We start from the raw sequence: 25,100 nt of genomic DNA, 5'->3' as shown, positions 1-25,100 counted from the left end.
CATAGCGCTCCTAAAGAGAGAGCTGCGAGAGATGGACATGGCGGATCCAATGGAGGTGGTGATGGATTTGTCACCGATGAGCCGCCAAAGAGGAGATTGGAGTGGATGTGAAGTGATGCGGTGGCTAACGGTGTTGCTGAACATAGGCAATCATGAGGGATGCAATTGTGAGTGCGCGCAACAAGAGAGATCTGGGGAATCGGTGCAACGGGGAAGAGGCGGCGGCTAGGTTAGGGATGTTGAATTAGGGTCAGGGCGGACATACTTATATACGAGTGAAGCGAGGATGGACCATCGGATCAAGATATACACGAGTGGAGAGAGGATGGACCGTCGGATCAAGGTTTTAATGGGAGGGAAAGTAGACTTTAAGATAGAGTAAAGAGTTTGTGTACAGGGTCAAAGAACAGTTGAGCCGTTGGATGAAGATTTGATGATTGATGATGGTGGCTAAAAAGTTTAAAAAAAAGTCCAAACCTTTTTTTTACTTTAGTGATTAAAGCTTTACATATCAAAGCGATATTTTAAAGCTTAACAGTTTATCATTCGCGTTAATCTTGTTCGTTCCGTTCAAAAAAAATGTTGTTTGTATTTTACGTCGTAATGCTATTGTTTCCTAAACCAGAATGCGAATGCCAACACCTCAATCCCGTGAACCATTGCCTTAGCCCGAACAACTCAACAATTTCAAGAATATAAAAAAATGTTGATAATATACGCTGCACTAAAATTTTGCATCAAAGTCGTCAACAAGAGATTAGCAGAAGTGGGATTAGGTATCGAGGAGATCCCGAATGTTTTGGTGGGCTTACAGGGGTCTCCTTGGGAGATATAGCCAGCCAAGTGGATCGGAGGAGGGAGCCATATATATTATATAAGAGCAGGGCAAGATCATTGAAGGTAAAACAACAAAGTTCATGCATGCCGGTGGATTTGGGCACAAGGGCATGAACCTGATCGAAGGTAGTGTTTGGTTGAGGAGCAAAGTGGAACGGAGCCGTTCCATCCTACTTTTGCAGATGTTTGGTTGCCACACTAGTGGAGCGGAGCGGCTCCCGACGGAGAATATTCTCCCCAGATACCGAACGAGGCCGCTCCAGAAAATCGGACGGATGGAGCCGCTCCGCTCCGCACTCGCTCCTGCCTCGCCTCGCTCTCCCGTCCAGGTTCGTTCCCCCTCCCGTGCTCCATGGCCGCCTCCTCCCCTGCGCCGCCGCCTCCTCCTTGCACCGCCTTCTCCTCCCCCGCGCCATGGCCTCCTCCTCCCCCGCACCGCCGCCTCCTCCTCCCCCTGCTGCGCCGCCGCCTCCTCCCCCGCGTCGCCTCCTCCTCCCCCTGCCGCACCGCCTCCTCCCCCGCCGCGCCGCCTCCTCCTTCTCCCTCATTCTTACACCATGGCCGGCCTCCTCCTCCTCCCTACGCCATGGCCTCCTTCTCCCTCATTTTAAGTCTTTATTGATTAGCAACTAATTCATGTCTTTTATTTTGAATAGGGAAATCAGATTGGATACTTCTAACACGAAACAACTGCAGCTAAGGTATACTAATTCAGTCAGGAACAACTGCAGCTAAGGTATACTTCTAACACGAAACATACCTCTACATTAACAATGGATTATATTATCTTCATGTGTTGTGGATTGGTAATTTTTCTTTGTTGTCTAATAATATATAGATGGATGAGGACGATCAGCTTATTGTCTTTATAGCTGCTGCTCATGTGTTGCTTTCGATGATGGCAATGGTTATTAAAAGTAGAAAAAGAAAACGCCATGGTCATACACCCGTAGGACAAATTAGATATGCTCCAATTGATGAGAGGGATAGGAGGAGGTTTGAGTACCTTAATGATAAAATTTGGAAGAATGATGTTACTTGTGTCAATATGCTTAGGCTTAATAGAGCATCGTTCTTTCGCTTTTGTAAACTTTTTAGGGATAGAGGTTTATTAGAAGACACTATACACATGTGTGTTGAGCAGCAATTTGCTATGTTTTTGCACACAATTGGCCACAATGTTAGGAATAGGGTAGTTGCCACTAATTTTGGTAGGTCCGGAGAAACCGTTAGTCGGTACTTCAATAAAGTGCTTCATGCAATTGGAGAGCTACGCAACGACTTCATTAAGCCACCATCATCGGCGACACCATCTAAAATTCAAGGGAACCCACGATGGGATCCTTATTTTAAGGTAGTGGTTGGTTTGTTTGCACAAATTTTATTGATTCTAGGTACACTTTTGAGGCCTTACACATTCTTGTAATGCTAAAATAGGATTGTATTGGAGCTATTGATGGCACACATATTCGAGCGTCTGTTCCTAAGGAAATGGAGGCTGCATTTCGTGGTAGGAAGAGTTATACTACGCAAAATATAATGGCAGCCGTAGACTTTGATCTACGGTTCACATTTGTTACAGCTGGTTGGGAGGGAACAGCCCATGACGCCTCAATTTTACGAGATGCTTTAGAACGCCCAAATGGTCTTCGTGTTCCCGAAGGTACAATAAATAAAATTTGAGTAGCTCATTTACACTAACCCACTGTATATAATGACTAGTGTACCTCACATACATATCCTTATATGAGGCAAGTTCTACCTAGTTGATGCCGGATATGGAGCCAAACCGGGTTTTCTGCCTCCTTATCGTGGTGTGAGGTACCACTTGAATGAGTGGGGCAGCAACCCCGTACAAAATGAGAAGGAATTGTTCAACCTTAGGCACTCATCTCTCAGGGTTACAGTAGAGCATGCATTTGGTTCTTTGAAGAGGCGATTCAAAATTCTTGATGATGCAATACCATTTTTTCCCTTTCCTACCCAAGTAGAAGTTGTTGTTGCTGCTTGCATTATTCATAATTGGGTCATAGAAGATGGCGGTGATGATTTGATTATATCTGAAAGTGATGACCTCCCTATTATTACCCATCAAACATCAACATATGGACAAGCAACGGAATATACCTTCATGGTTAATTTTAGGCAAGAACTTACCAATGCCATGTGGGCAGACCGTCAGCAATATTATTCCAATACTTCATGAGTTATGTATCTTTTTATTTGTTTGCATGAACCTATGTACTCTTTTATTTGTATGAGGCTATGTATGTTTTGTTTCTATGAACCTATGTATTTTTTTTCTATGAACCTATGTATCTGTTGTTTCATTTAATGATGAAATCAGATTTACTTTGTACTATTTATATTGCTGAAATTTAGTTTAATTTTCTTTCAATTTAAAGCTTGATACAATGGAGGGAGAGGTAAAAGGTGGCACTGTTTGAACAGCAAGTCAGTCCACTTTTGTGCAAACTTTTCTTGCTAATCTTGTAGCTGATGGTTCCAAAACATCAAGTGGTTTCAAGAGAGTTCATCTCAACGCTTGTGCTAAGACTTTGAATGAACATTTTAAGATCAATAGAACACATGAACAGATTTCCAACCACTTGAAAACATTGAAGAAAAAGAACATTAGGATCAATCAACTTAGGAGCAAGAGTGGTGCTGTTTGGGATGAAGAGAACTTTATCATCCAATATGATCATGAGATGTACACAAGTCATTTTAAGGTAATAACTTTATTGTACTTGTATATTTTCTTTTATCATTATTGTTATCCTATAGGTACTAATTACCTTGTCCAATAATAGGATGAGAGCGGAAAGCAGAGAAACAAGGGTGATGATGAGTACATAAACAAACCTCTTCCATACTATGGCAATCTAGCTACAATCTTTGGTGATAGTGTTGCAACAGGGCAATTTGTGAAGACCTCAAGTGAACCTCTTGCTGTAGATGTTGAAGATGGTACACAAAAGGATGAGATGAATATTGGGACACCATCTAGTTCTACTATTGATAAAGATGACACGGCGGCTTCAGGCAATAGGCCCTCCAAGAGAGCTAAGAAGGATGACAATGGAGCTGATCCTCTGGTTCAAGCCTTTGATCATGGTACTCAAACCCTAGCTAGTGCCATACGAGATGTAGCATCAAAGAAAGATTTGCCACCGGGTTTGTTTGGAGCTGTGGATAGCCTTCCTGGTTTTGAGCTTGAGCAAAAGGCTAAATAGTTGAACCATCCTAATGTTGCACATGGCTTTGTGGATGCGCCATTGTTGTACAAGCTCTCCATGGTTACTGAGTTCATTAATGCTAATATGTAGGCTTGCTAATTAGCAAATGATAGCAAGACTTTATTTTGGGTGACATGAACTTGTATGTCATGCTTTTGATTGTATCCATGAACAAGGCACTTTGGATTATATGCATGTCGTGATGACTTGTGGTTTATTCTATATGTTATGTTATGATGGATCTTAAGGAGCTGTAATCTTTGGATTATATGTTATGATGTTATGATGTTATTAGTATTTTTTGATTGATTATTTAGTTAAGATATGAGAATGTGATTATTTTCTACTTCACTTGACTCCTCAACCAAACACAGGATGGAGCCGCTCTGTTCCAGTTCACTTTGCAACCAAACAAAAAATAGAACCGCTTTGTTCCAGTTTACCAAACACGGAATAGAACGGCTCCGTTTCTAAAATCTAGGAGGGAGCCGCTCCGTTCCACTTCACTCCTCAACCAAACAATACCGAAGAGTTTGGACCCCTGAACCCCGCAGCGTCGTGGTGACGGGTACTGTTCGTCATGTAACCATGCAACGGAACCACAGAGTCACCATCCGGAGGCTCACAAATTACAAAGAGATTTCCTGCAAGGGCAACAGGACCGAGACCTCTCGCACCACATGCAGAGTTGAAGCAATCTGCTATCTGAATCCGACTGCTACGAGCCTACGATAGCTCCACTTACCAGCTGGAGTGCTCTGCAGCGCTGCAATAGAGCAAAAACCGCACTCATAATTTCCACTCGTACCAGAGACAAGAAAGAAAACCGCACTGAAGTAACCACACAAGGATTCCTCACAACACGGGACTGCTGCTGTCAAAGAAAAAGAATGTTAACCATGTGCAAAACAAAACCATAGGGCAAAATTCTAGAAGCCTCAACATCAGAATTTTTGAAACAGATGGTTAAGTGGGGCTACTGATGCATTCCGTGAAAAACAGAATACAGCAGAGGAACATTGTTTTTGTTTCACTGATAAGTAAAAAGGAGAACATGTTTCTCTGATAAGTAAAAAGAATACTTCCTGTTGAAGAAATTTCTGGATCATTGTGCTAGATGATGTTGAACCACCTGATCCTTGCAGTACTTGGCAAACCTCGTCACGTTGCTTCTTTCCTCTCGGAACATTGCTGCCAGCTTCAGCAGAGAGTGCAGAGCTTCCCTCCATCCCAGCATTTTCATCTTTCCCTTGTCTTACTGCCAGAAAAGCCTCTCGATTCCTCTTCCCAAGGCTATGCTGGAGCTTATGCGCATTCTGGTGGCCACATAAAGCATGAGCACTCTGGAACTTCTGACGACAGTAGCTGCAAGAAAATATTGTTGGAAGCTTTGGAGGATATGACTGCTGGAGCGACAAGTTTGAGTTGAACTCAACCTTATCCATCTGCATATCCATGGACTCAGGTCAGCCTAAAAATGATATGAACAAATGATCAGAAAGTGGTTCCTCCCCCTAGACTTATAAGGATATATGCAAAAGCGCTGGCTTGCAGTGAACATACCTTAACATATTTGCAGATACATGGCTAGGGATGATTTGCTTGTGCTTTTTTTTTGTGTGTGTCTTTCTAGTCTGATCACTTTGTAGGAACTTTTGTATGTGCCTGGCGCCTCTGAACTGTTGCTTGATGTGCTCTGCATGATGATTAGCTTGCCATATATGGAGATCACACCCGAGTTAAAAACAATGCACTAACCTGAAATTTACTGCAGGTCCTTGAAGACTTAACATGGCTGTCCTATAAGACAGCTTTGGGAGCTTACAAATTGCATGGTCCTGTTCACCAGTTATCTTGCTCCGATCAACCTAACTAAAGCAGGTTTGATGTAGAAGGCTGAATAACTTAATTATGCAACAGTGATGGTTGCCGGCAGACCATCCACTTCTGTGAATTAGTTGCTTGGCTCCATCCACTTATCTCTTAAGAGTTTGATCGAACAATGGAACTTTTGCAAACTGGTTGCTTGGCTATCCAATAATCCGATAGGCTTACTGTAGCCAAGAGCACTGAACCCAAGACTGAAGTTCACATTTCCAAGTCTGATTAACCCACGACGCGAAGCTAATGGAGTCATTTTGTTCGTTCTGTTAAGCTTACACCAAGCTCAAATGGTGAATTGCTGAGCTACATTTTATTCAACCTAAATACCAAACTATAGAACCAGCTGTTGAATGAAAGAAAAAAAAGGATATACTAAGAAAGTCAACTACCAACAATGACATTACTACCCAGGTATCTTCCTAGTCATCTCAGACCATCATAGGCTTGAACTGCCTACCTAGAAAAGCTTTGAGCAAAAGACATTTGGTTAAAAAATTTTGCTGTATGCGGTGGCACTGGAGGGCTGCTATGATAAAATTAAGACAACAAAGGTAGTGGCCCATTGAATTGGCTGCTATGATGAAGTTAAAATAACAGAAGAATTCATTGAATTGCCTCCAGAACTGTTCACATGAGATATCTCACTTGTCCAAACAATTGACTAATTGAAGATATTTCCACTGATCTGATTCAGGAAGGAAATGAATGAACATTTGTATAGAAGCATGTTGTGCTGGAAACTTCAACAATGAAGTTTAGATGTATGACAGTTAGGTTACTCCTGTTTTCTGGAACAGGGTACCTTGAGTAACATAACAATACTTCAAGTGTGTTAAAGCATGCTTCAGTTGCAAAGTAATGTTAGAAGTATCAACCGTATACAATTAAAGTAAAATGTACAACACAATTTAGAACTGGAATTTTTTTTAGATGTTGAACTGAAATGTTAGATACAAACAATGACGGCCAGCTTCACTTTTTTTTTACTTACCAGTTTTTTCTCATTAACTGTGCAATAACATCGATTAGATTTGTTATTCTTTTCTCAAAGCAGTAATATGGCAATAATTTATTCATACGGACCCAAACCTCAACTGCAATTGAGGATGTCTGTCATGTACCACCAAGAAAAACAATATGTTGATGGTGGATCTGATAAATTCTACCACTGCTGCAGCAAAATCTCTTTGTGTAGAATAATTACTATTTTTAGAAGTGTGCTTCCCCTTATCAGACTAAGTGATATTCAATAATCAAACCTGGTGCTACTTCCCAAAGACCACAGTCAATTCTTTCATTAGGTATACTCTTCGATCTTCACATGGTGTGCTTATATTGAACATTTTTCATTTTGCTGATCATGTAAGTTTCATTGAGTCTTTATCATTGTTACGCACAAATTCAAGCATGCCATCATCTTTCCAGGTACAGTTATTTAATTTAATTAATGCAAGCTGCAAATGTTTCAACTGGAAGATAACCCACATCTTCGGATGGTATATTACTGTTGGTAGCATCATAAGCACTTGCACACTATTGAAGTCTAGCACCGGTAACTGATTTGATGGTACTACAGTGCACTGTGTCAGCAACAAATTAGCAATAGGCTCCACACACTCACATGACATGGCAAATATATCATTAATAAAATTAGGAATTTTTCGCTAAAACAATAAATTACATTAGCGCATTCGTCTACATGGCTAGCACGTTTCAATCTAGGAGCATTCAAGAATACAACAACCTAATTGTTCCTGATTCTAGGCTTCAATCTGGGAGCTATGATGTTTTAATCTAGGGGCTATGATGTTTTTTACCAACATGGTTGTTCAATTCCCAGACGAGTTTAACAAGCTGCACTTTGTGTTGCAACAAAATTTTAATTTACATTGCTTTCCATCCATTACATAATTCAAGTAAAATGGCAAGATCTTTTACACCGTGCTCAAACCAAGCACCACAGGTACATTTCATCGAAAAGGTAATGGCCACACATTTATCCAAGAACAGGAGCGCCTACCTCTCCCGCTGGCTCGACGCCAAACACGCCGTCCCTCCGTATCACAAACTCGCACGCTCGCTCCGGCAGGTGCGGCGCGAACGCCACCTTCATCCGCCTCCTCGCGATCCCGCTGGCGCCGTCCACTTCCCGCGTCAGGAACAGCCGCGTGTTGACGCAGTTGGCCCACGCAATCCCGAGCGCGGGGCTGACCCGGCGCCCCGACGACCACGCCACGGTGTTCCCGGCGTCGCCCTCCACCACGTCCACGACCTGGTTGGTCACCACCACGACGCAGTGGTGCCTGTAGGCCAGCTCCTTGAGCTTCGCGGATATCTGGAAGAAGAGCGCGGACCGGCGCTTGAGGTCGGCGGGGGAGGCGTCGAAGTCGGCGCGGAAGAGGGTGGCGATGGAGTCGAGGAGGATGAGGCGGATGGGGAGGCGGTGCGGGGAGCGGCCGGGGTTGGCGAGCAGGCGCTGGGCGCGGGAGAGGAGGGAGAGGAGGTCGGTGGGGGAGTGCGCGGCGGCGACGAGGACGTGGTCGAGGATATCAGGGCGGGATTTGGGGGCGAGGCCGCGGAGGCGGTGAAGGGGGAAGGGGAGGTCGGAGTGGAGAAAGAGGGCGGAGGCGGAGAGCGGGGACTGGGGCGCGAGGAGGGCGAGCTGGAGGCACAGCTGGGTCTTGCCGGAGGCGGACTCTCCGGCGATCTCGGTGACGGAGGCGGCGGGGAGGCCGCCGGAGAGAAGGCGGTCGAGGAGGGGGCAGCCGAGGGAGAGCTTGGCGGCGCGGCACGAAGGGAGGAGGAGGAGCGGGTTCTCTGGGCGGGGCTCGCGCTGGCTGTAGGAGGACGAGGAGGAGGCAGCAGGGGGCCTAGGCGCTGGCGGCCGCATCGCCGGCGAGCTTCGCCGCCAAAGGGGATTGGGGTTTCGCTCGGAATCTGGTTTTGAAGTGTCGCAGGTACTTTCCCGCTTGGATGAGGAAATCTTTTTTTGGCACTTGGGCTGATATTTGTGCGATGGATAAAGGTTGGGGCGTTGGGCCTAGCCCAGTTGTCTTGGTTTTCAATAATCTCTCTCTCTCTCTCTCTCTCTCTCTCTCTCTCTCTCTCTCTCTCTCTCTCTCTCTCTCTCTCTCTCTCTCTCTCTCTCTCTTCAATTATATTTTCTTGACATCATCGAACTGTGCTACTAAAAATACAAAGGGAATAGCACAAATAAAAAAACTACCAAGCATAATACTACTAAAAATGACTAGCAACTGAGTTCAGACAAAGGGGGTATTCCCAGTTACAAGTAAAGGCCCGGGCATAATTGTTCACAGTGAAGCAAAATTTTACATGGAGATAGAGGGCTATCATGAACTCTAAAAATCCGCCAATTATCAAACAACAAACTCGCCCAATTTAAAAGAAAGAAAATCATAAAAATCCACATACAAGATAATTCAAGGGTATTCAAATACCCTACAAGTCACTTCCTTGTGCTCTAACACGCGCAAGTGTATGTGTGTTTAGTTCCTCGTTTTTTTTTATAATATTAGTTCCTCATGCTCCCTTTGATTAACGATATGTATTATGAGGATGTGCTAGAGATGCTCCATGCACGAATAATTGTACCAAAACTCCCGCGAGTAGGAGAATCATGTAAGATAGGCAGTGCCACCCAAACTCAATTAAAATAAAATAAGGTCGATCTTGATTAAAAAAATCCTAGACATGCTAGAGCTATTCACAAAGAAAAAGTGTCTGATAACGTCGAAAACTAACCAAAATGCCAACCTCGGAGAAACCGAACTGGAGAAGGAAGCGCACGAGCAAGGCAACACCATATCTCAATCTCAATCCGAGATGGCATCAATTTTCCGTGTTCCTTTCGGAGTTCGGATTGGTGGTTTGGAGGGGTCGGCAGAGTTGGTTGCTGGCGAAAGTCCGGGCGATGCATCACGCCTCTACATAAATCCGACTCCGAATTGGAGGCGCCTATATATAGAGAGGTTTTTGAGGGGAGACACCCGCGCCGCAGCATGTTTCATCTCTCGTTCTCCACACTCTCGGCTCGCCAAGGCTCAATCCAGCTCTGATGATCATGGCGGCGGCGGCGGCCGCCGCAGGCCTCGAGAGTCCGGCGCTCGTCGGCGGACCCGCCTGTCCCGCGGAGGCGCTCTTCCAGTTCGGGAGCATCGACGACTACGAGATGGTCGAGGAGATCGGGGAGGGCACCTTCGGCGTCGTGGCCAAGGCGCGGGACCGCCGCACGGGCGAGACGGTGGCCGTCAAGTGGATCCAAGGCGGCGAGGGCGACGGCGAGGACGGCGCGGCGCACCTCCGCGCGGCCGTCCTCCGCGAGGCCGGCTGCCTCGAAGCGTGCCGCGGCCACCCCTCCATCGTGGAGCTCAGGGGCGTCGCCGCCGACGAGGCGACGGGGGACCTGTTCCTCGTCATGGAGTTCGACGGGCCCAGCCTCCAGCCCCGGCTCACCCGGCCCTTCTCCGAGGCCGAGGCGCGCGCGTGCGTGAGGCAGCTCCTCGGCGCCGTGGAGCGGATGCACGGCGCCGGGCCATCCACCGGGACAACAAGCCCGACAACATCCTCGTCGGCGCCGGTGGCGCCCTGAAGGTCCGCGACTTCGGGTGCGCGTCGCCGGCGAGGCCCCTCGGCAAGGCGTACCCGGAGCGGCGCCCGGGCACGACGCAGTACAACGCGCCGGAGCAGCTGATGGGCATCCGCTGCTACGGGCCGGCCGTGGACATGTGGGCGCTGGGGTGCGTCATTGCCGAGCTCCTCATCGGCATGCCCCTGTTCATGGGGTGCACGGCGGAGGACATCCTCGTGCAGCTGCCGATGGGGCCGGAAGCCTTCGACGGCATGCTGTCGCTGGCCGGGCGCGAGGTCCTCGCCGGCCTGCTAAGCTACAACCCCTGCGAGAGGCTCACCGCGGCAGACGCGCTCCAGCACAGGTGGTTCGCCGAGGAGGACGCGGCGGAGCCTCCTGCCGCCGGAAAAGCAGAGTACCCTGGCTCATCGCCCTTGTCGTCAGCAGCACAGGAGTGGAGCAGCTCACAGTGGTGGCTGATTCACAAGGAGCTTCTGGTTCCTGTCAAATTTGATTCGTGTAGTTGTAGTTTTATTCTTTCGGAGTCTTTTCATTGCCAGCAAGCAATGCATTGTACTCGTATTCCTTGGTTCCCCTGTAATCTCGAGTACTTTGCAAGAAGAAATTCATCGATGCTCCCTCGCCATCTTCAATGTCAAAGTTAATCTGTTCTTGCAAATTGTTTTGCATAAATTTAGGGTACTGTTCAACTCACATTAAAACACATTACGGACGCGGATGTTTACATCCACGCACGCACGCTTGAAGCATTGTCTGATTTCAACGGTACGATGAGACTCGGTGTCCGTTTTTATAGTTCACAGTTGAAAACCGAAATATCACGATAGTTAGGGTATACCTGGATCCACTAGCGTAGCTAATTTAATCAGGATGGATGCAAACGGGACTAGGTAATGCGCAGCTAAAACCCTTCTAACAAGCTATATATCTATTCGATTAGCTAGTCCAACTTAATTAATTTCAAGTAGCCGGCTAATAGATTTGCTGGGTGGATCCGAATAGGATCTTAATCGGAGGGTACCAATCATACTTTTTTCTAGTTTTTTATAACACACTGCAGTGAAGAGTTCAAATTGACCATTGCGGTTAAGCGGTTTTCCACGCATCCAACTGGTCAAATAGAAGTGAGGATTGAGTTTTAGAAGAAGAGAGAAGATTATTTGCCGAGGAATAATATGACATATATGTACCCTGACCCGACGAAACCTTTTTAGTGGTATCTTGACTACAAGTGATCTGGAGACATTTCTGGTCGATTTTACTCTTCGCGGTGCAGAGACGAAGTACTAACTTTTATACTCCAAGCAATGCAGTATCTGAATCGTTAGCTAACCTGTGTAGACAAATTCCGATGCAGGCATGCAGAAAGCAAAAGGTGCGGCCACGGTGCGGATACCCGGTACCGGAAGGAACCACCGGCGCGGTCGCTTGAGCATCGTCACGAGTCACGGACGGCGGCGACCTCACAATCGTGGCGAGACTAACTGGTGTCCGGCCAACCTAAACCACCACTCCACCGCGCGCTCACGTGGCGTCGGAGAGGAAAAAGAAAAACCAAAGAAAGTGCACGGACAAACCGTTGGTGCTCGGGGGAAGAATCCAAGATGCCTCCCTCCATCCATCGCTCTAGTTCATTTTAGGATTTTCACAGGATGCTATATATCGGGCTCATTTGTCGGACTTCTTTGATTAGTTTCCTTGTTTTTTTTCTCGGATCCCATGGATCCCCGTGGGACAAATTCCTCCCCCGACCCCACCCCGGCCTCCCCGCGGGGGAAACTCTCCCCAATCCCTGCTGATAATAGGGTGGGTCCCCGCGGAGCTCCGCTAATTCAGAAAATTTTGCCACCTTGACTCGCAACACGGGCTGAAAATATATTTTCACATAGAACTATCTTGTGCGTTCCGTGAAGATCCAACGTTGCAGGGCATCCATTGATAGATAAACGAGATTTAGTTGATTGACAAGAATGCCTTCTTTTCTTTCTAGTGTTTTATATAACACACTGCGCGTGAAGAGTTTAAATTGATCATTGCGGTTTTTGCACGCATTCAGCCGGTCAAATAGAAGCAAGAATTGAGCTTTAGAAGAAGAGATAAGATGCGGCAGCCTTTTACTTGGCGAGGGCCTAAGATGCCATATATGTACCCTAACTAGAAGAACTCTTTTAGTGGTATCGTGAGTCTCTTGACTACAAGTGGTCTGGAGACATTCTGGTCGATCTTACTCTTTCACGGTGCAGAAAAGCAACTTTTTATACTACATGCAATGCAGTCTCTGAATCGTTAGCTAACCTGAGTAGCTAAATTCAGATGCAGGGCATGCGGCAAGCAAAAGGTGCCAACATTCTTTTTTTTTCTTTAGATAGGAAAAGGTGCCAACATTCGGTACCGGAAGGAAACACCGGCGCGGTCTCGCGAGTCAATATCAGGAGTCACGGACGACGACGGCGACCTCACTCGCGCGGCGAAACTAACCGAACCGGCCACCCAAAACCACCACTCCACCGCGCGCGCACGTTTCGTCCAAAGGAAGAACCAAAGAAAGTGCACGGACGAACCGTTGGTGCTCGGTGGAAGAATCAAAGATGCCTCCATCTCCGTCGCTCTCGGTCGCGGTCTCGCCGTCGCCATTGACCAGCGGACCCAGCTGGTCCCGCTCGCCTCGCCTGGCCAGTGCGCTGCGCGCTACGCTGCCACGAGCAAGAGCCTTGGCCGCCAAGCCGGCCCGCGCGGCCGCAGCCAGGTGCAAGCGCCCCCCAGGCCACAGCTTCGCCGCGCCTTCTCTTCCCCCTCTCCCCCGTCACATCACTACGCTACGCACGCGCACGCCGCGTCGACCTCTCTGCCCCCGTCGCCACGGCATCACACTCGAACGCTTCGGGCTCCCACCGCCTGCCTGGGATATATAGGTGCGTGCGAGCTCGCGAAGCTCGAGAGCGCTCGCTTGATCCATCGACAAGCACCCACGCTTGCCAGCCGTGCCAACCGGGGGTTCAGTTCGGTCGAGCAGCATGACGCAAGACTCCGAACAAGGCGCCGCCGGGGCCGCGCGCTCGTCGCAGCCGAGCGGCGGCGCCGGCGCCGCCGATGACGCCCCCGCGCCGCCCGTGTCGGCCGCGGCGGGTGCCATGAAGCTCGGCAGCATCTTCACCGTGGCGGGGATCCTCCTGCTCTTCGTCGTCTTCGCCTTCGTCCTCGTCTCGCTCCAGTACTGCTTCAACGCCTGGGACAGAGAGGGGCGCCAGGAAGACGCGCCGAGCGCGCGGCGGCGGCGCCGCCGTGGCGGTAGTGATCGTGGGATCCGGACCAGAACCAGGGGCGTCGACCCGGAGCTGCTGCGCTCGCTGCCCGTCACGGTGTACCGCGCGGCGGCGCCGGGTTCCAAGGAGGCGGAGGAGGGCGCGGTGGAGTGCGCCGTGTGCCTCGCGGAGCTCGAGGACGGCGAGGCGGCGCGGTTCCTGCCCCGCTGCGGCCACGGCTTCCACGCCGAGTGCGTCGACGCGTGGCTCGCGTCCCACACTACCTGCCCGCTCTGCCGCCTCACCGTCACCAAGCCCGATGCGCCGCCGCGCCCGGCGCTTCTCCCTCCGGTGCCGCCGGAGCCCGCGAGCTACGCCGCGACACTGCCCGCCAGCGTGCTCCTCGGGGTGTCCGACCGGGGCACGCTCAACGCCGTGACGGTGACCGCCGACGGGGACAAGGGCGCTTCCACCGGCGCCACGGGCGTCCTGGCGATCGAGATCCCGGAGCCGGCCGTGCCGGCGCCGCCCCAGCGCGACGCCGCCAAGTCGCCGGGCTCGGCGAGGCTGAGATCGTCGTTCAGGAGGCTGTGGAGCTTCGGAAGGCAAGGGGCGGGGGCGAGCTCCTCCTGCTCCTGCGCCGGTGCCGGCGAAGGAGCCGACCTGGAGCAGGGCACCAGCACTACCGCCGACCGGCCGGAGAGCAACACCAATTTTCTGAGCTCTCTGCAATAGCGCAGATGTACATACAGTCAATATACCATTTCTTTTTTTATTCAATATACCATTTCTTTTAGTTTTAGAATAGAGTATGTACATTCTTTTTGTTTATTCTTAGATTTCAAGCTTCCATATGATGTAATTGTTCATCGTTCTCCGTTGATCCGTCAATGAGCAACCAAAAGGCAAAAGAAAATGCCTACTTGTGTTGTTCTTTTTTTTTAAAAAAAAGCAGTCAGCATTTGTGAACTCAATAAGTTACATTCTGCTGCATCCATGGGTTCTAACCGCCAGTCCTCGAACTTGCCTCAGGGTGTCATCCCGATTCCCAAATTTTCAAAATGCACATTAAGTACTCAAACTTGCTAATCGTATCGTGTGAAGTCCAAATCAATATTTTTAAATTATAAAATGAAAGTGTTCAACTTATGTGGGTCCAAATTTTATTTTTCAAAATTTCTGCTCAACTCTTATATTTTCTAATTTTTTTCCAAAATTTTGTTTTAAAACTTTATGCCGAATATTTTTTTCCCAATATTTCCTCCAAAATTGCCCTTTATTTTCTATTTTTTACAAATTTGATTATATAAGTTTCTTATTTTACAATTTTTTATATAGATCTTTTATATTTGAATATATTTGTACAAGTAAACTGGTATAAATTATTTTTGTATGTATATAATTTTTTTATTTAAATAAATTATATAACTTTCAATTTAGCTTAAACAACTGTGATTTGGATCTTCCATAAAATTTAAGAATCTAAATGTGTATTTTGAAAGTTTGAGGATAGGGATGACACTCTAATCTAAGTTCAAGTTCAAGGACCGGCGGTACATGTTATTATTTCCCTCTTCTTTCGACTAATCAATAGCGATTGCGTCATCGAGAATCATATGCCTTTTTATTTTTAAATTAAACTTAGGAAGATCTTAGAGAAAAGATATAATTCGAGATTTAGCACATACTTATTCAACTCTGGCATCTCATAATAGTTTGGGATAGTTTGCGAGACGTGTTTAACTTGTCTATTTACTTCGCCGGAGATTCTATAACCGGCAACTCATTGTCGGCGGCGACCTCAACACCGTCAAATCTTTCTTGCCAAGTCTTTGCTTGGTACGCAACCGTGTCGTCCTCGGTCCGTCCATGTCAACAAGCAGCCAGCGGATTGGAAGTCAAGCCGTGACATGGATGAATGCATTGCACGCATTGACGCATCTCATGATCCTCGTGCATGTTAAGCTTTTCTGGCCCATGTCGCTGTCAATTTTAAGTTTAATAAACCAGCCGATCAAGGCAAAAATCACAGTTCGATTTGTCGTGTTAGCTTTCAACCGGTCAAATGGAAAATGGCCGTTTACTCATGGCAGAAAAGGAGAGAACAAGCATTTCGGGTGCCATCTTTTGCAAGAGGAATAAGGTGCCATGTTGACCGCTGGTGTTAAAGCATTTAGATTTTTGCGATGGTGAAAATGAAAATGATAATTTCCAATTTTCGAGAATGGTTTTCAAGATTTTATCAACTTTTAAGGCTAAATGAAAATAAAAATAATTATAAAAAACAAAAGCAAAAATGGTAAAATAATATGAAAGTGAAAACGAAAATAATTTGAGCATCCTCCGATCATTTTCGAGAACTATCGTATTGTCAGGACCTTCATACCGATAGAAATACCGTATCCACGTACAAAGCCAACACCCCTGCTATCCATATTAAATATCATATATATACTTTTAGAGTCATGACTTATTTGTTCTAACCCTAAATCACAACCTAGCGACCTGAATTCATAGGACTATGAATAATTTCTTGGATGGTGGGATTAATATTTAAATTTTTAGTACTATAAAATGAGATACATGTCATGGATGGATGGATATTTGGATTAACATCTTAACCATCAGTACTTGTGCATAAAATGTGTCAAATCATATGGTTAGAGTTGTGCTCTATAGTTTGACATATTTATCGTTTTTTTAAAATATTGTTTCGATAAGTTTCGATCATTATCAATGTGTTCTCGATCGTATATTTTCATTTCCAAAATTATTGTAATACCGATGCCATTTTCGTTTTCGATAATATCGTATCGTTTTCATTTTCGATGAAAAAAATATGAAAGTGAAAGTGATGAGCCTTTCACCGATGGTTTCCGACCATTTCATCCCTAGACAACAAGTTTGCTCTTTATTCTTTTTTTTGTGAGGGTCAATTACTCAATTTCGTTCTTTCATTTGAGTAGAAAATATAGATTAGTTTGGAACAATAGCAGCTAATTTGCTCCAAACATGTTATTAATCAAGTAAAGACGTGGATGGTATCTTTGAATTAATGTGATGAAACTACAACTATCATGTTATTCATTTGAGTAGAAAATAGAGATTAGGATCTTCTCCACAAAATTAAAACCATATGTCGCCTCAAATCAATCAAAAACCGGTGCATTGCAACTACCAGACGCCAGCAGCTGACACTGAGAGGCGCGCGCGACCGTGGAACGGTCTCGTCGCCACCGCTGACCGGCCGGCCGGCCTAAAGCCTGGCCCAGGCGCGCAAAGCACCAGCAAAGAGTTTCAAGCCTAGCCGCAGCCTCCTTCTCGGCGCCTTCTTCCTCGTCCGCGCACGCGCCCCATCGCATCAACGCCAATTTCCCCACCATCACGGCAATGCTCGGACACTTCGTGCGCCCCCCGGCTTCTTGTATTTGTATATCTGCGCGAGCTCCCAACTGCTCGGCATACACTTGCGCTTCGCCGCGCACCACACACCGAAGTGGTCCGAGCATGACGCACCCAGGCGCGAGCGACGATAGCATGGACTCGCCATGGCCGAGCGGCGCCGCCGCCGCCGGCCCTCCCACGGCGCCCGTGGCGGCGGCAGCTGGGTCCGTCATGACGGCCGGCAGCATCGCCACCGTGGCCGGCACTATCCTGATCTTCATGGTCATCGCCGCCGGGCTCGTCACCCTCCAGTACTTCTTCGACGCGTGGGACACCGACAGGCATGGCGCCCGGGCGTCGCGGCGCCGTGGCGGAGGGGCGGCGGGCGGCGGCGGTGGGATCCGGGCCGCCCGGGGCGTGAATCCGGACGTGCTGCGCTCCCTGCCGGTCACGGTGTACCGCAAGGCGGCGCCGGGTTCGAGGGAGGAGGACGCGGCGGAGTGCGCGGTGTGCCTCGCGGAGCTCGAGGACGGCGAGGAGGCCCGGTTCCTGTCCCGCTGCGGCCACGGCTTCCACGCCGCGTGCGTCGACACGTGGCTGGCGTCCCACACCACCTGCCCGCTCTGCCGGCTCACCGTCGCCAAGCCCGACGCGTCTCCCGCTCCTGCCTTGGCTCTCCGTCCGGTGCAGCCAGAGCCGGCCAACTACTCCGCGAACCTGCCGGCCAGCGTGCTTCTCGGGGTGTCCGACCAGGGCGCGGTCACCGCGGTGACCGTGGCCTCCGACGGGGACACGAGCGCTTCGACGGGCACCACGGCCGTGCTGGTGATCGAGATCCCGGAGTCGTTGGCCGTGCCGGCGCCGACCCTGCGCGACGCGGCCAAGACGCCGGCCGGCTCGGCGAGGCCGAGGTCGTTTCGGAGGCTGTGGAGCTTCGGAAGGCAAGGGGTTGGGGCGAGTTCCTCTTGCTCCTGCGGCGGCGCCGGCGAAGGAGACGACGTGGAGCAGGGTGGTGCAACCCAGGGATCTGCCGTATAGCGACGGAACCGGACTTGCGGCGGGCCGACCGCCAACGGTCGACGGACACGGATCGGAGATCAGTTACAATTTTCGATCTCTGTGCATAGACTTCGTTTGTACAGTCTCAGTCTGTAGCATGTGCACGTTCTTTTATACTCCCTCCATCCAGTTTTCATGGGCGTATAAGGTTGGAAAAAAGTATCCAGTATTCATGGGCGTCTAACAGGAGTATGCCGCTTTTTTTTTGGGGCGACGCGAGCGTCGCTTCGGAGGGCGGCTGCTCATTAGAGCATCTCCAAATATGTCCAAAACAATTTTCAAAAATCTAGTTTAGGCACCAAACACGAAAAACCCTTCTCCAACAGCTGCCCAATCAACGTCCCAAAATACCCGCACGCCCAAAACCAGTGTCAGATCGAGCCAAATTCCCGCCGGTCCTTCGCGCTCCCAACCGCGGAGATCATTGGAGAAGCGCCGACTCATCGTTCTCGGTTGATCGATAGAGCAGTAGGCCAGTGCCCAAAAGCTGGAAAAGTAATTTTCTCTTCCATGTGTCTGTGTTTGGAAAAACAGGCAGCAAACCTTTAGGGCAAACACGGTCAGTTGGAAAAAGCTAAATCTCATCTGAATGTTTTAGATGGCCCCAACACAAGCATTGTGATGTTCTACATGTGTAAAGATTTGTGCTATATGAGGGCGAATATATAAGGAAACTTCAGGTGTTTTATAGTCCCCATGAACTTTTGCTTGTACCTTTGTTATAACTAAGTTTATATCTCCCAACTTTTTAAGCATCAAGCAACAATCAACTATCTCTAACTTGCTATTGTATAGCAGTATATGCTGTCCGTGTTTTACCGTCAAGCCCACTGATAAATACCCTTGAGGTGGTAGGTTGTACGTGAGATGTCGCCGAGATTTAGCATGCACCGGATTAATGTCATATGGAAATCCACCATTGATTGATATCTAAAAGGGAAAAGTCCAGTTTACACCCTTAAACTATCATAAAAATCTAATTTTCAACCTTCATCTGCAAAATCGGATAACCAGAGCCATCCAACGGTTAAAACCGGGCAAGTTTGGCCCCTTCAATGGTTTAGATGGCTCCAACACAAGCACTGTGATGTTCTACAGGTGTGTCAAGATTTATGCTATATGCGAGCGAATATATACAGAAAGTTCAAGTGTTTTAAGCATGTAACTTTTGCTTGCACCTTTGTTAAAGCTAAGTTTGTATCTCCAATCGTTTTATGCCAATATACCGGATTAATGTCACAAGGAAATCCACTGTTGATTTCAGAAAACTATGGCATGTTTAATTTGAGGTCCGTCAAATTTTATCAAAATTTTGTCATGACCGAGAGGCCTCGGGCATGGCAAAAGTTTAGTCCCCGCGCGAACTATGTCTGTGACATGAATGTCGAAATGCCACTAACTTTTTTTAGAATGAAAGTATATCCACCATGTGTGTTCATTCAGGATGTTTAGTTGCAGAAAATGTAAAACGAACCCTAATGCTATTTGAAGTGTAGATAACGAGGAGTAGAAGGCTCAAAAGTCAATTCAGCTGGCATCTCCATGAGCCAGGGCTCAGGGCATAGGGCATGCCCTCAGTCCTTACTCAGGATTATCTGTTGGGGGCTTGGTTGGGGCTGCCAATTCGTGCGGCCATTTTGCTGGCCAATGGTTTGGAGCTTGGACATCGTACTGGCATGATTGCTTCTACGTCGTTCTCTTGCATCTTTCTTAGGGAATCATCTGCTTCTAATTCTAACTTGTGCAATGCTTTCTCCAACTCATCAAGAAGTGGTATTGACACCGAACACTTTAACGCAAGTGATGTTGCCATTCGAGATAGACGTGCAGCATGTGCTTTCGAGTTTTCTTTCTCACTTTCTTTTTCATCAATATAAAAACCTCTTTTTGCATATTTTGTCCATCTGTTCAATATATATTGTGATGGTAGAATGAAAACATCATTCACACTGAATACTTTGAAGGCATGGCTGCACAATATACCTATATATAAAATATTGAAGCAAGTGATTAGCAATTTTTAAAAGAATTAGTACTGTAATTCAAAATGTGTTCAGCATGTGTATACATACCTATGGCCTCAAACTTTCTACAAGAACATGTAATAGACATATCTGTACTATTGAATACAGTAGTTACTCCTTCCTGAGAATGCATATGAGTAACCATAAATGTTGATATTGAACCTTCAGATTGTAACATTTTACAAGAAAATGAGAATTGAGATTTGAAATTTGCCTCGAACTCTGCATATATCCTCCTTGTATAAAACTCAGCAGCAGTTTTCAACAAAGGTAAATCTGGGATGTAATTAACCGGGCTCTTTATACGGGATTTAAAATCTTCATCCAACTCATTTTCACGAAGGGAAGCAGAAACTTTCTCACATTCGACAATAAGTTCAGAAAGACCAAGTTTCCTCCAAAATTTTTTCTTAAAGACATTATTCATACCTTCACTCCTTTGAGTTGTTGTCATGTCAGCGGCCCATTTTTCTCTCAAATCATACAGATTTAGTAGCCATGAGTTTTCTTCAAGTTTATAATCAGTTAACAATTCATTCCACTTTCTTTGGAAACGCTCCTCTGGTCTATCTTCGTACACACATTTTTAAAAGCAGGTAAAAATTTCTTGGGGTGCTCATGAATTACATGACTGAGATGCTTTGCTGCATTAAGATAAATATGCCACAAACAAAGATGATAACTTGTATTTGGGAATACAGAAGCAATTGCTCCTGCCATGGCCGCATCTTGATCGGTAAAAATTGTACTTGGATGCTTGCCTGACATTGCCGTCAAAAAGGTTTGAAACAACCAAATAAATGATGGAATAGTTTCATTAAATAGCAGTGCAGCCCCAAAAATTATTGTCTGCTTGTGGTGATTGGTTCCAAGGAGCGGAGCAAATGGCATTTAAAACTTATTTGTCTGAAATGTAGTGTCAAATGACACAGCATCACCAAAGCATGCATAATCCATGATAGACTGACCATCAGCCTAAAAGAAATTTGTTATCCGAGCAGTTGGCTTATCAATTTCAATGGCATAAAAAAATGCAGGATCCTCTATTTGCTTATTTTTCAAGTATTCCAACAGTGTTTGTGTATCATTAGATTCCAAGTATTTTATCCTCTCACAACCAATTTTATTATTGCAATCCGTCCTTGAGAATGGAATATTTTCGGCGCCACCATAAAATTGTTTCATGAACTCAAACACTTGACTTGGCTTCATCCCAGCTTCCCTTATCTGAGCAATAAGTACTCTGTCGGCTTCTATAACTTGTCGTTGAGATCTTAGCTTGCAAGTCTTATTTGGACTAGCTAGATAATGATTGTATTTAGATATCACCTTTTCACAGTCCAAATACCCTCTCTACCGACACTAAACTAAATGCGAGCATTGCATCCTGTCCTTGTAGTGGCTTCTGATGAACTAGTTTATGCAAATCCTTGTTTGCTACAAACTATAATTTTGGAATATATTGTTTTATCTACTCGGCGCTTTATATCACTCTTTCTAATACTGAATCCAACCTTGCCAGCATAGTTGTTGTACATGTTATAAGCATCTTTCTCAGACTCAAATGTCATTCCAACTTCAGGAACTACCACTCTTGGCTCATTTTTGTCATCAACCTATCGTACGATTTGTAAGAATAAAAATCATATTACAACAGCTTAATTATTTTGTGTGTTAGAATAATAATTGTATTGCCACATCATATTTTTTTAAAAAAATATTAAATGTCAAGTTCATACGCACCTTAGATGATGTTGTTTCCGTGATTGTGTTGTCATCACCTTGAGTGATTGCACCAGTCGCCAATGATGCTACATGCAGTGTCTGCTCTTTCGGTGCTTCATCCGTCTCTTGCTCTATGGTCATCGAATTTGTGTTTTGTGTCATCTAACATATGCACATGTAACGTATGATCATGAGCACTACAATCGTGTGAATGATAAAATCATAGAGAAAACATACATCCAATAAATAGGTGACTCACGTGTGCAATTTGCTGGCCGTTGACTCCACAATAATCATCAATGATTGAAGAGTTCTCATGCACAAAAGGGAGTGCAGGTTGTATTGCCGCCTCATCTTGCTCTGTCATCTCGTGACTTCTTATTCGTTGTGTTAAACTTGGCTGCGATGGAGGAGAGAAAGAAGGTGCAGGAGACGGGAAGCAACGATCAGATCGGCGGGGGCGTGATCCTGTGTTGCGATCAGATCGGCGGCGGCGGCATGACTCTGTGTTAGGTTAATCCTTTACGGGGCTGGAGCTAATCGAGCCGGAGCTGGAACTAATCAAGCCGAAGCCATGATAGGCCGTGCGGTGACAACAAACTTGCCTTAAGATTCGATTAGATGGACAGGTGGCGTTAATCCATCCAGGGCTGCAGCAGCCTCGGTTTGCAGCCGGGCTGCACCCAATTTATTTCCCGCCAAATGGCTAGTGAAAACCCAGGAAGCCGCCGTGTAGCGCTGGCAGTCTAGCACAGAAGATTGATAGTATGCAACTTTCCAAGAATTGTGCATATAAAATTCTCTGCAGCACCTTATTCAGACCACTATTAATTCTTTTTAGAAACATAAGAAACATGCGTACAGTGCCACCACGCACGTGCACACATTATAGTGTAGCGTTTACACGATGTGTAAATGGACTAAACAATCGTTTAGGCAAACAAGTTCTGGTAAGTGAAAAATTATAACAAAACGTATCACATTTAAGGCTTTAACTAGATAAAAAGTGATGTGCTTTGCTTATAGCTAATCTACATTTCAAAATTGCCTGTGACCAAAATGTTACCTACTTGCTCTACCCTTACCGTCACACAATGTGTCCGCAACCTTTGCGTGTTCTCCCTTGTTGCTTGGCCTGCTCCACATACACTAGTCTGAATGGGTCCATTCGCTTTGCGTCTACCTCCTCCATGACCACCGCAGCACTAGCCCTCCCCCATCCCCTCCCCCTCCCAAGTTATGCATCACCGGCCTCTGCTTCCTCCGTCATCATCATGGCGTCAGCCTCAAACTCCTCTGTTATCACCACCACACCGGCCTCCTCATCTCTTGAGCCCACGATGGCGGAGCTGGCCTCCACCTCCTCCGTTGTCACCGCCACACCAGCCTCCTCCCTCGAGCCCATGCAGCGGCGGCACTAGGCTCCTCTTCTTCAACTCATGGCACAAGCCTACTCCTCATCTTTGAGCTTGTACTTCTCTTGGTGAGTTCTTCCATCATTTGAATTTTTTATGGTTTGGATCACCTAAAATTCACTAAGTCCTAGGGTACATCCAAATTCAGGGGATGAAAGAACTCACCACAATAAAGTGTACTTTTTCATAATTGGATGAAGTTAGGTTGTCCTTAAATAAATGAGATGTTATGGCTTAAATTATTTAATTTTGTTCAATTGTGTATCTTAAACATACTGCTTAGAATAATGATATATATGGTTCATAAACCTGCATAACTTTTTACAGCATTCACTCGTAGCCGTAGCAATGCACGGGTATATTTCCTATCCTTTGCATGGCTTTCTTTTAAACATGTGCCCTCTCCAGGCAGTAACTAAACAGCTCAAAAGGTAACGCAGCGGGCGCTTCACTCACGGTACGGGGCACGTTCATGTCCTCATGATGAGGTATTTTGCGTGATTGCTTCTGCAACCTGTCAATTCCAGGAACCAATCAAAAGATAGCCAAATGCGTGGGGGCGCATACGAAAACTATCCCACATACAGATCCAGGGTTCGAGCATTGCATTGCAGCACGACAAGTTGTTCGGGGGACTTGGGTTCAGGGTGGGATAGAATCGACAATCAGTCATCATTCACATGCCAGTACCAATCAGTCAAAAGTTCAAAACTCGTAGCCGCTGGCCAGGGCATTGCAGCTAGGCGCGAGGGGTAGCCGCTCGATCGCTCAGCCAGCCCCCACGCGTATGACTACGTGCGTGCGTCACGCCCCCTCCAACCTGAAAGTAGCATGACACGAGATTCCGACCATGGCGGCGGCCTGGTGGATGGTGGCATGGCGACATCCTCGCCGTGGCCGGTATCGTCCTGCTCTTCGCGATCTTCGCCTTAGAAGTCGTCTCCTTGCACTGCTGCTTCGGCGCGTGTCACCGCTGCGGCGCCCCGACGTCCGCATCGTCGCAGAGCACGCGGTGGCGGCGACCCCGAGGTGCCGCGTTCGCCGCCGGGTACGACATACCGCACGGCGGCGCGCTCGGAGGAGGAGGAGGAGGAGCACGCGGCGAAGTGTGTGGTGTGCCTCGCATGTTGGGGCATTAACTCTTATATAGGCAGTATCTAGGCTGAAATAGACTAGTCGTAGATAGCGACATACTGCAATTACTGCTTGCATGCACCCCGTGGACCAAGTTCCGCTCTCTTGTAACTTGCGTCTGGTCTTGTACCCAGCGCCACTTCATTGTACCTTGTCCCTTGGGACATCTAATCAAAGCTCACAGCAGCAACCGGGATCCAGTCAGAGCCCTAGTGCAAACAACCTCAAATGTGTGCGTGTGTTCATCCCCACCCAGTCTAGGCAAACCACTCGGTTGAGCCTGAGAAATCACTCGGTGGGAGGTGGATTTCCAACAATTGGTACCAGATCCTAGGTTAAGTATCCGTTGGATCAATATCTCCATCCGGGAAGCCCTTAGGTCTAGGCATGGCTCGAGGGAGAGCAAGAAGCCGATCGAGGGCAAAGAAGGTTTCCATGGGAAGGAGGACCTGACGCCCAAGGACTAGCGGCCAGAAGACCCAAAGCAGCAGGTGAAGAAGGAGAAGAAGCCGGTCGGTGAGAAAGATGCCGGGGGGGGGGGGGGA

The 25,100-nt window shown here is 47.2% G+C and overlaps 5 protein-coding genes and 1 pseudogene across 5 annotated transcripts; 5 read left to right on the top strand and 1 right to left on the bottom strand.

Annotated features, from left to right (window-relative positions):
* Positions 1–2,328: 2,328 nt before the first annotated feature.
* LOC112897645 (protein ALP1-like) lies at positions 2,329–3,043 on the top strand. The gene is made up of 2 exons (XM_025966001.1): positions 2,329–2,500; positions 2,589–3,043. The coding sequence occupies exons 1-2, from the start codon at positions 2,329–2,331 to the stop codon at positions 3,041–3,043; spliced, it is 627 nt and encodes a 208-aa protein (XP_025821786.1).
* Positions 3,044–3,251: 208 nt separating this feature from the next.
* LOC112897638 lies at positions 3,252–4,073 on the top strand. Its single transcript, XM_025965991.1, has 3 exons — positions 3,252–3,263; positions 3,435–3,569; positions 3,651–4,073. The coding sequence occupies exons 1-3, from the start codon at positions 3,252–3,254 to the stop codon at positions 4,071–4,073; spliced, it is 570 nt and encodes a 189-aa protein (XP_025821776.1).
* Positions 4,074–7,558: 3,485 nt separating this feature from the next.
* LOC112873806 (DNA repair protein XRCC3 homolog) lies at positions 7,559–8,902 on the bottom strand. Its single transcript, XM_025936870.1, has one exon. The coding sequence runs from the start codon at positions 8,848–8,850 to the stop codon at positions 7,957–7,959; it is 894 nt and encodes a 297-aa protein (XP_025792655.1). The 5' UTR covers positions 8,851–8,902; the 3' UTR covers positions 7,559–7,956.
* Positions 8,903–10,044: 1,142 nt separating this feature from the next.
* LOC112897629 lies at positions 10,045–11,216 on the top strand (annotated as a pseudogene).
* Positions 11,217–13,527: 2,311 nt separating this feature from the next.
* LOC112902877 (E3 ubiquitin-protein ligase EL5-like) lies at positions 13,528–14,783 on the top strand. Its single transcript, XM_025972067.1, has one exon. It carries the CDS (start codon positions 13,587–13,589, stop codon positions 14,547–14,549), a length of 963 nt encoding a protein of 320 aa, XP_025827852.1. The 5' UTR covers positions 13,528–13,586; the 3' UTR covers positions 14,550–14,783.
* A 2,343-nt stretch (positions 14,784–17,126) lies between these two features.
* Positions 17,127–18,910, top strand: LOC112874443 (E3 ubiquitin-protein ligase EL5-like). The gene has a single exon (XM_025937762.1). The coding sequence runs from the start codon at positions 17,205–17,207 to the stop codon at positions 18,234–18,236; it is 1,032 nt and encodes a 343-aa protein (XP_025793547.1). The 5' UTR covers positions 17,127–17,204; the 3' UTR covers positions 18,237–18,910.
* The last annotated feature ends 6,190 nt before the right edge of the window (positions 18,911–25,100 follow it).

The sequence above is a fragment of the Panicum hallii genome, chromosome 1, assembly GCF_002211085.1.
Source record: "Panicum hallii strain FIL2 chromosome 1, PHallii_v3.1, whole genome shotgun sequence".
In the NCBI taxonomy this organism is placed as follows: domain Eukaryota; kingdom Viridiplantae; phylum Streptophyta; class Magnoliopsida; order Poales; family Poaceae; genus Panicum; species Panicum hallii.
The sequence above is the reverse complement of the archived record's forward strand: the minus strand, read 5'-3'. Positions and strand labels throughout refer to the sequence as shown.

Excerpts from the sequence above, each read along its gene's own strand:
- LOC112897645 (XM_025966001.1), top strand. The coding sequence starts at position 2,329 with ATGGAGGCTGCATTTCGTGGTAGGAAGAGTTATACTACGCAAAATATA. Across the intron at positions 2,501-2,588 it reads TGGTCTTCGTGTTCCCGAAG|GCAAGTTCTACCTAGTTGAT; the intron begins GTACAATAAATA and ends TCCTTATATGAG.
- LOC112897638 (XM_025965991.1), top strand. Across the intron at positions 3,570-3,650 it reads TGTACACAAGTCATTTTAAG|GATGAGAGCGGAAAGCAGAG; the intron begins GTAATAACTTTA and ends GTCCAATAATAG.
- LOC112873806 (XM_025936870.1), bottom strand. The coding sequence starts at position 8,850 with ATGCGGCCGCCAGCGCCTAGGCCCCCTGCTGCCTCCTCCTCGTCCTCC.
- LOC112902877 (XM_025972067.1), top strand. The coding sequence starts at position 13,587 with ATGACGCAAGACTCCGAACAAGGCGCCGCCGGGGCCGCGCGCTCGTCG.
- LOC112874443 (XM_025937762.1), top strand. The coding sequence starts at position 17,205 with ATGCTCGGACACTTCGTGCGCCCCCCGGCTTCTTGTATTTGTATATCT.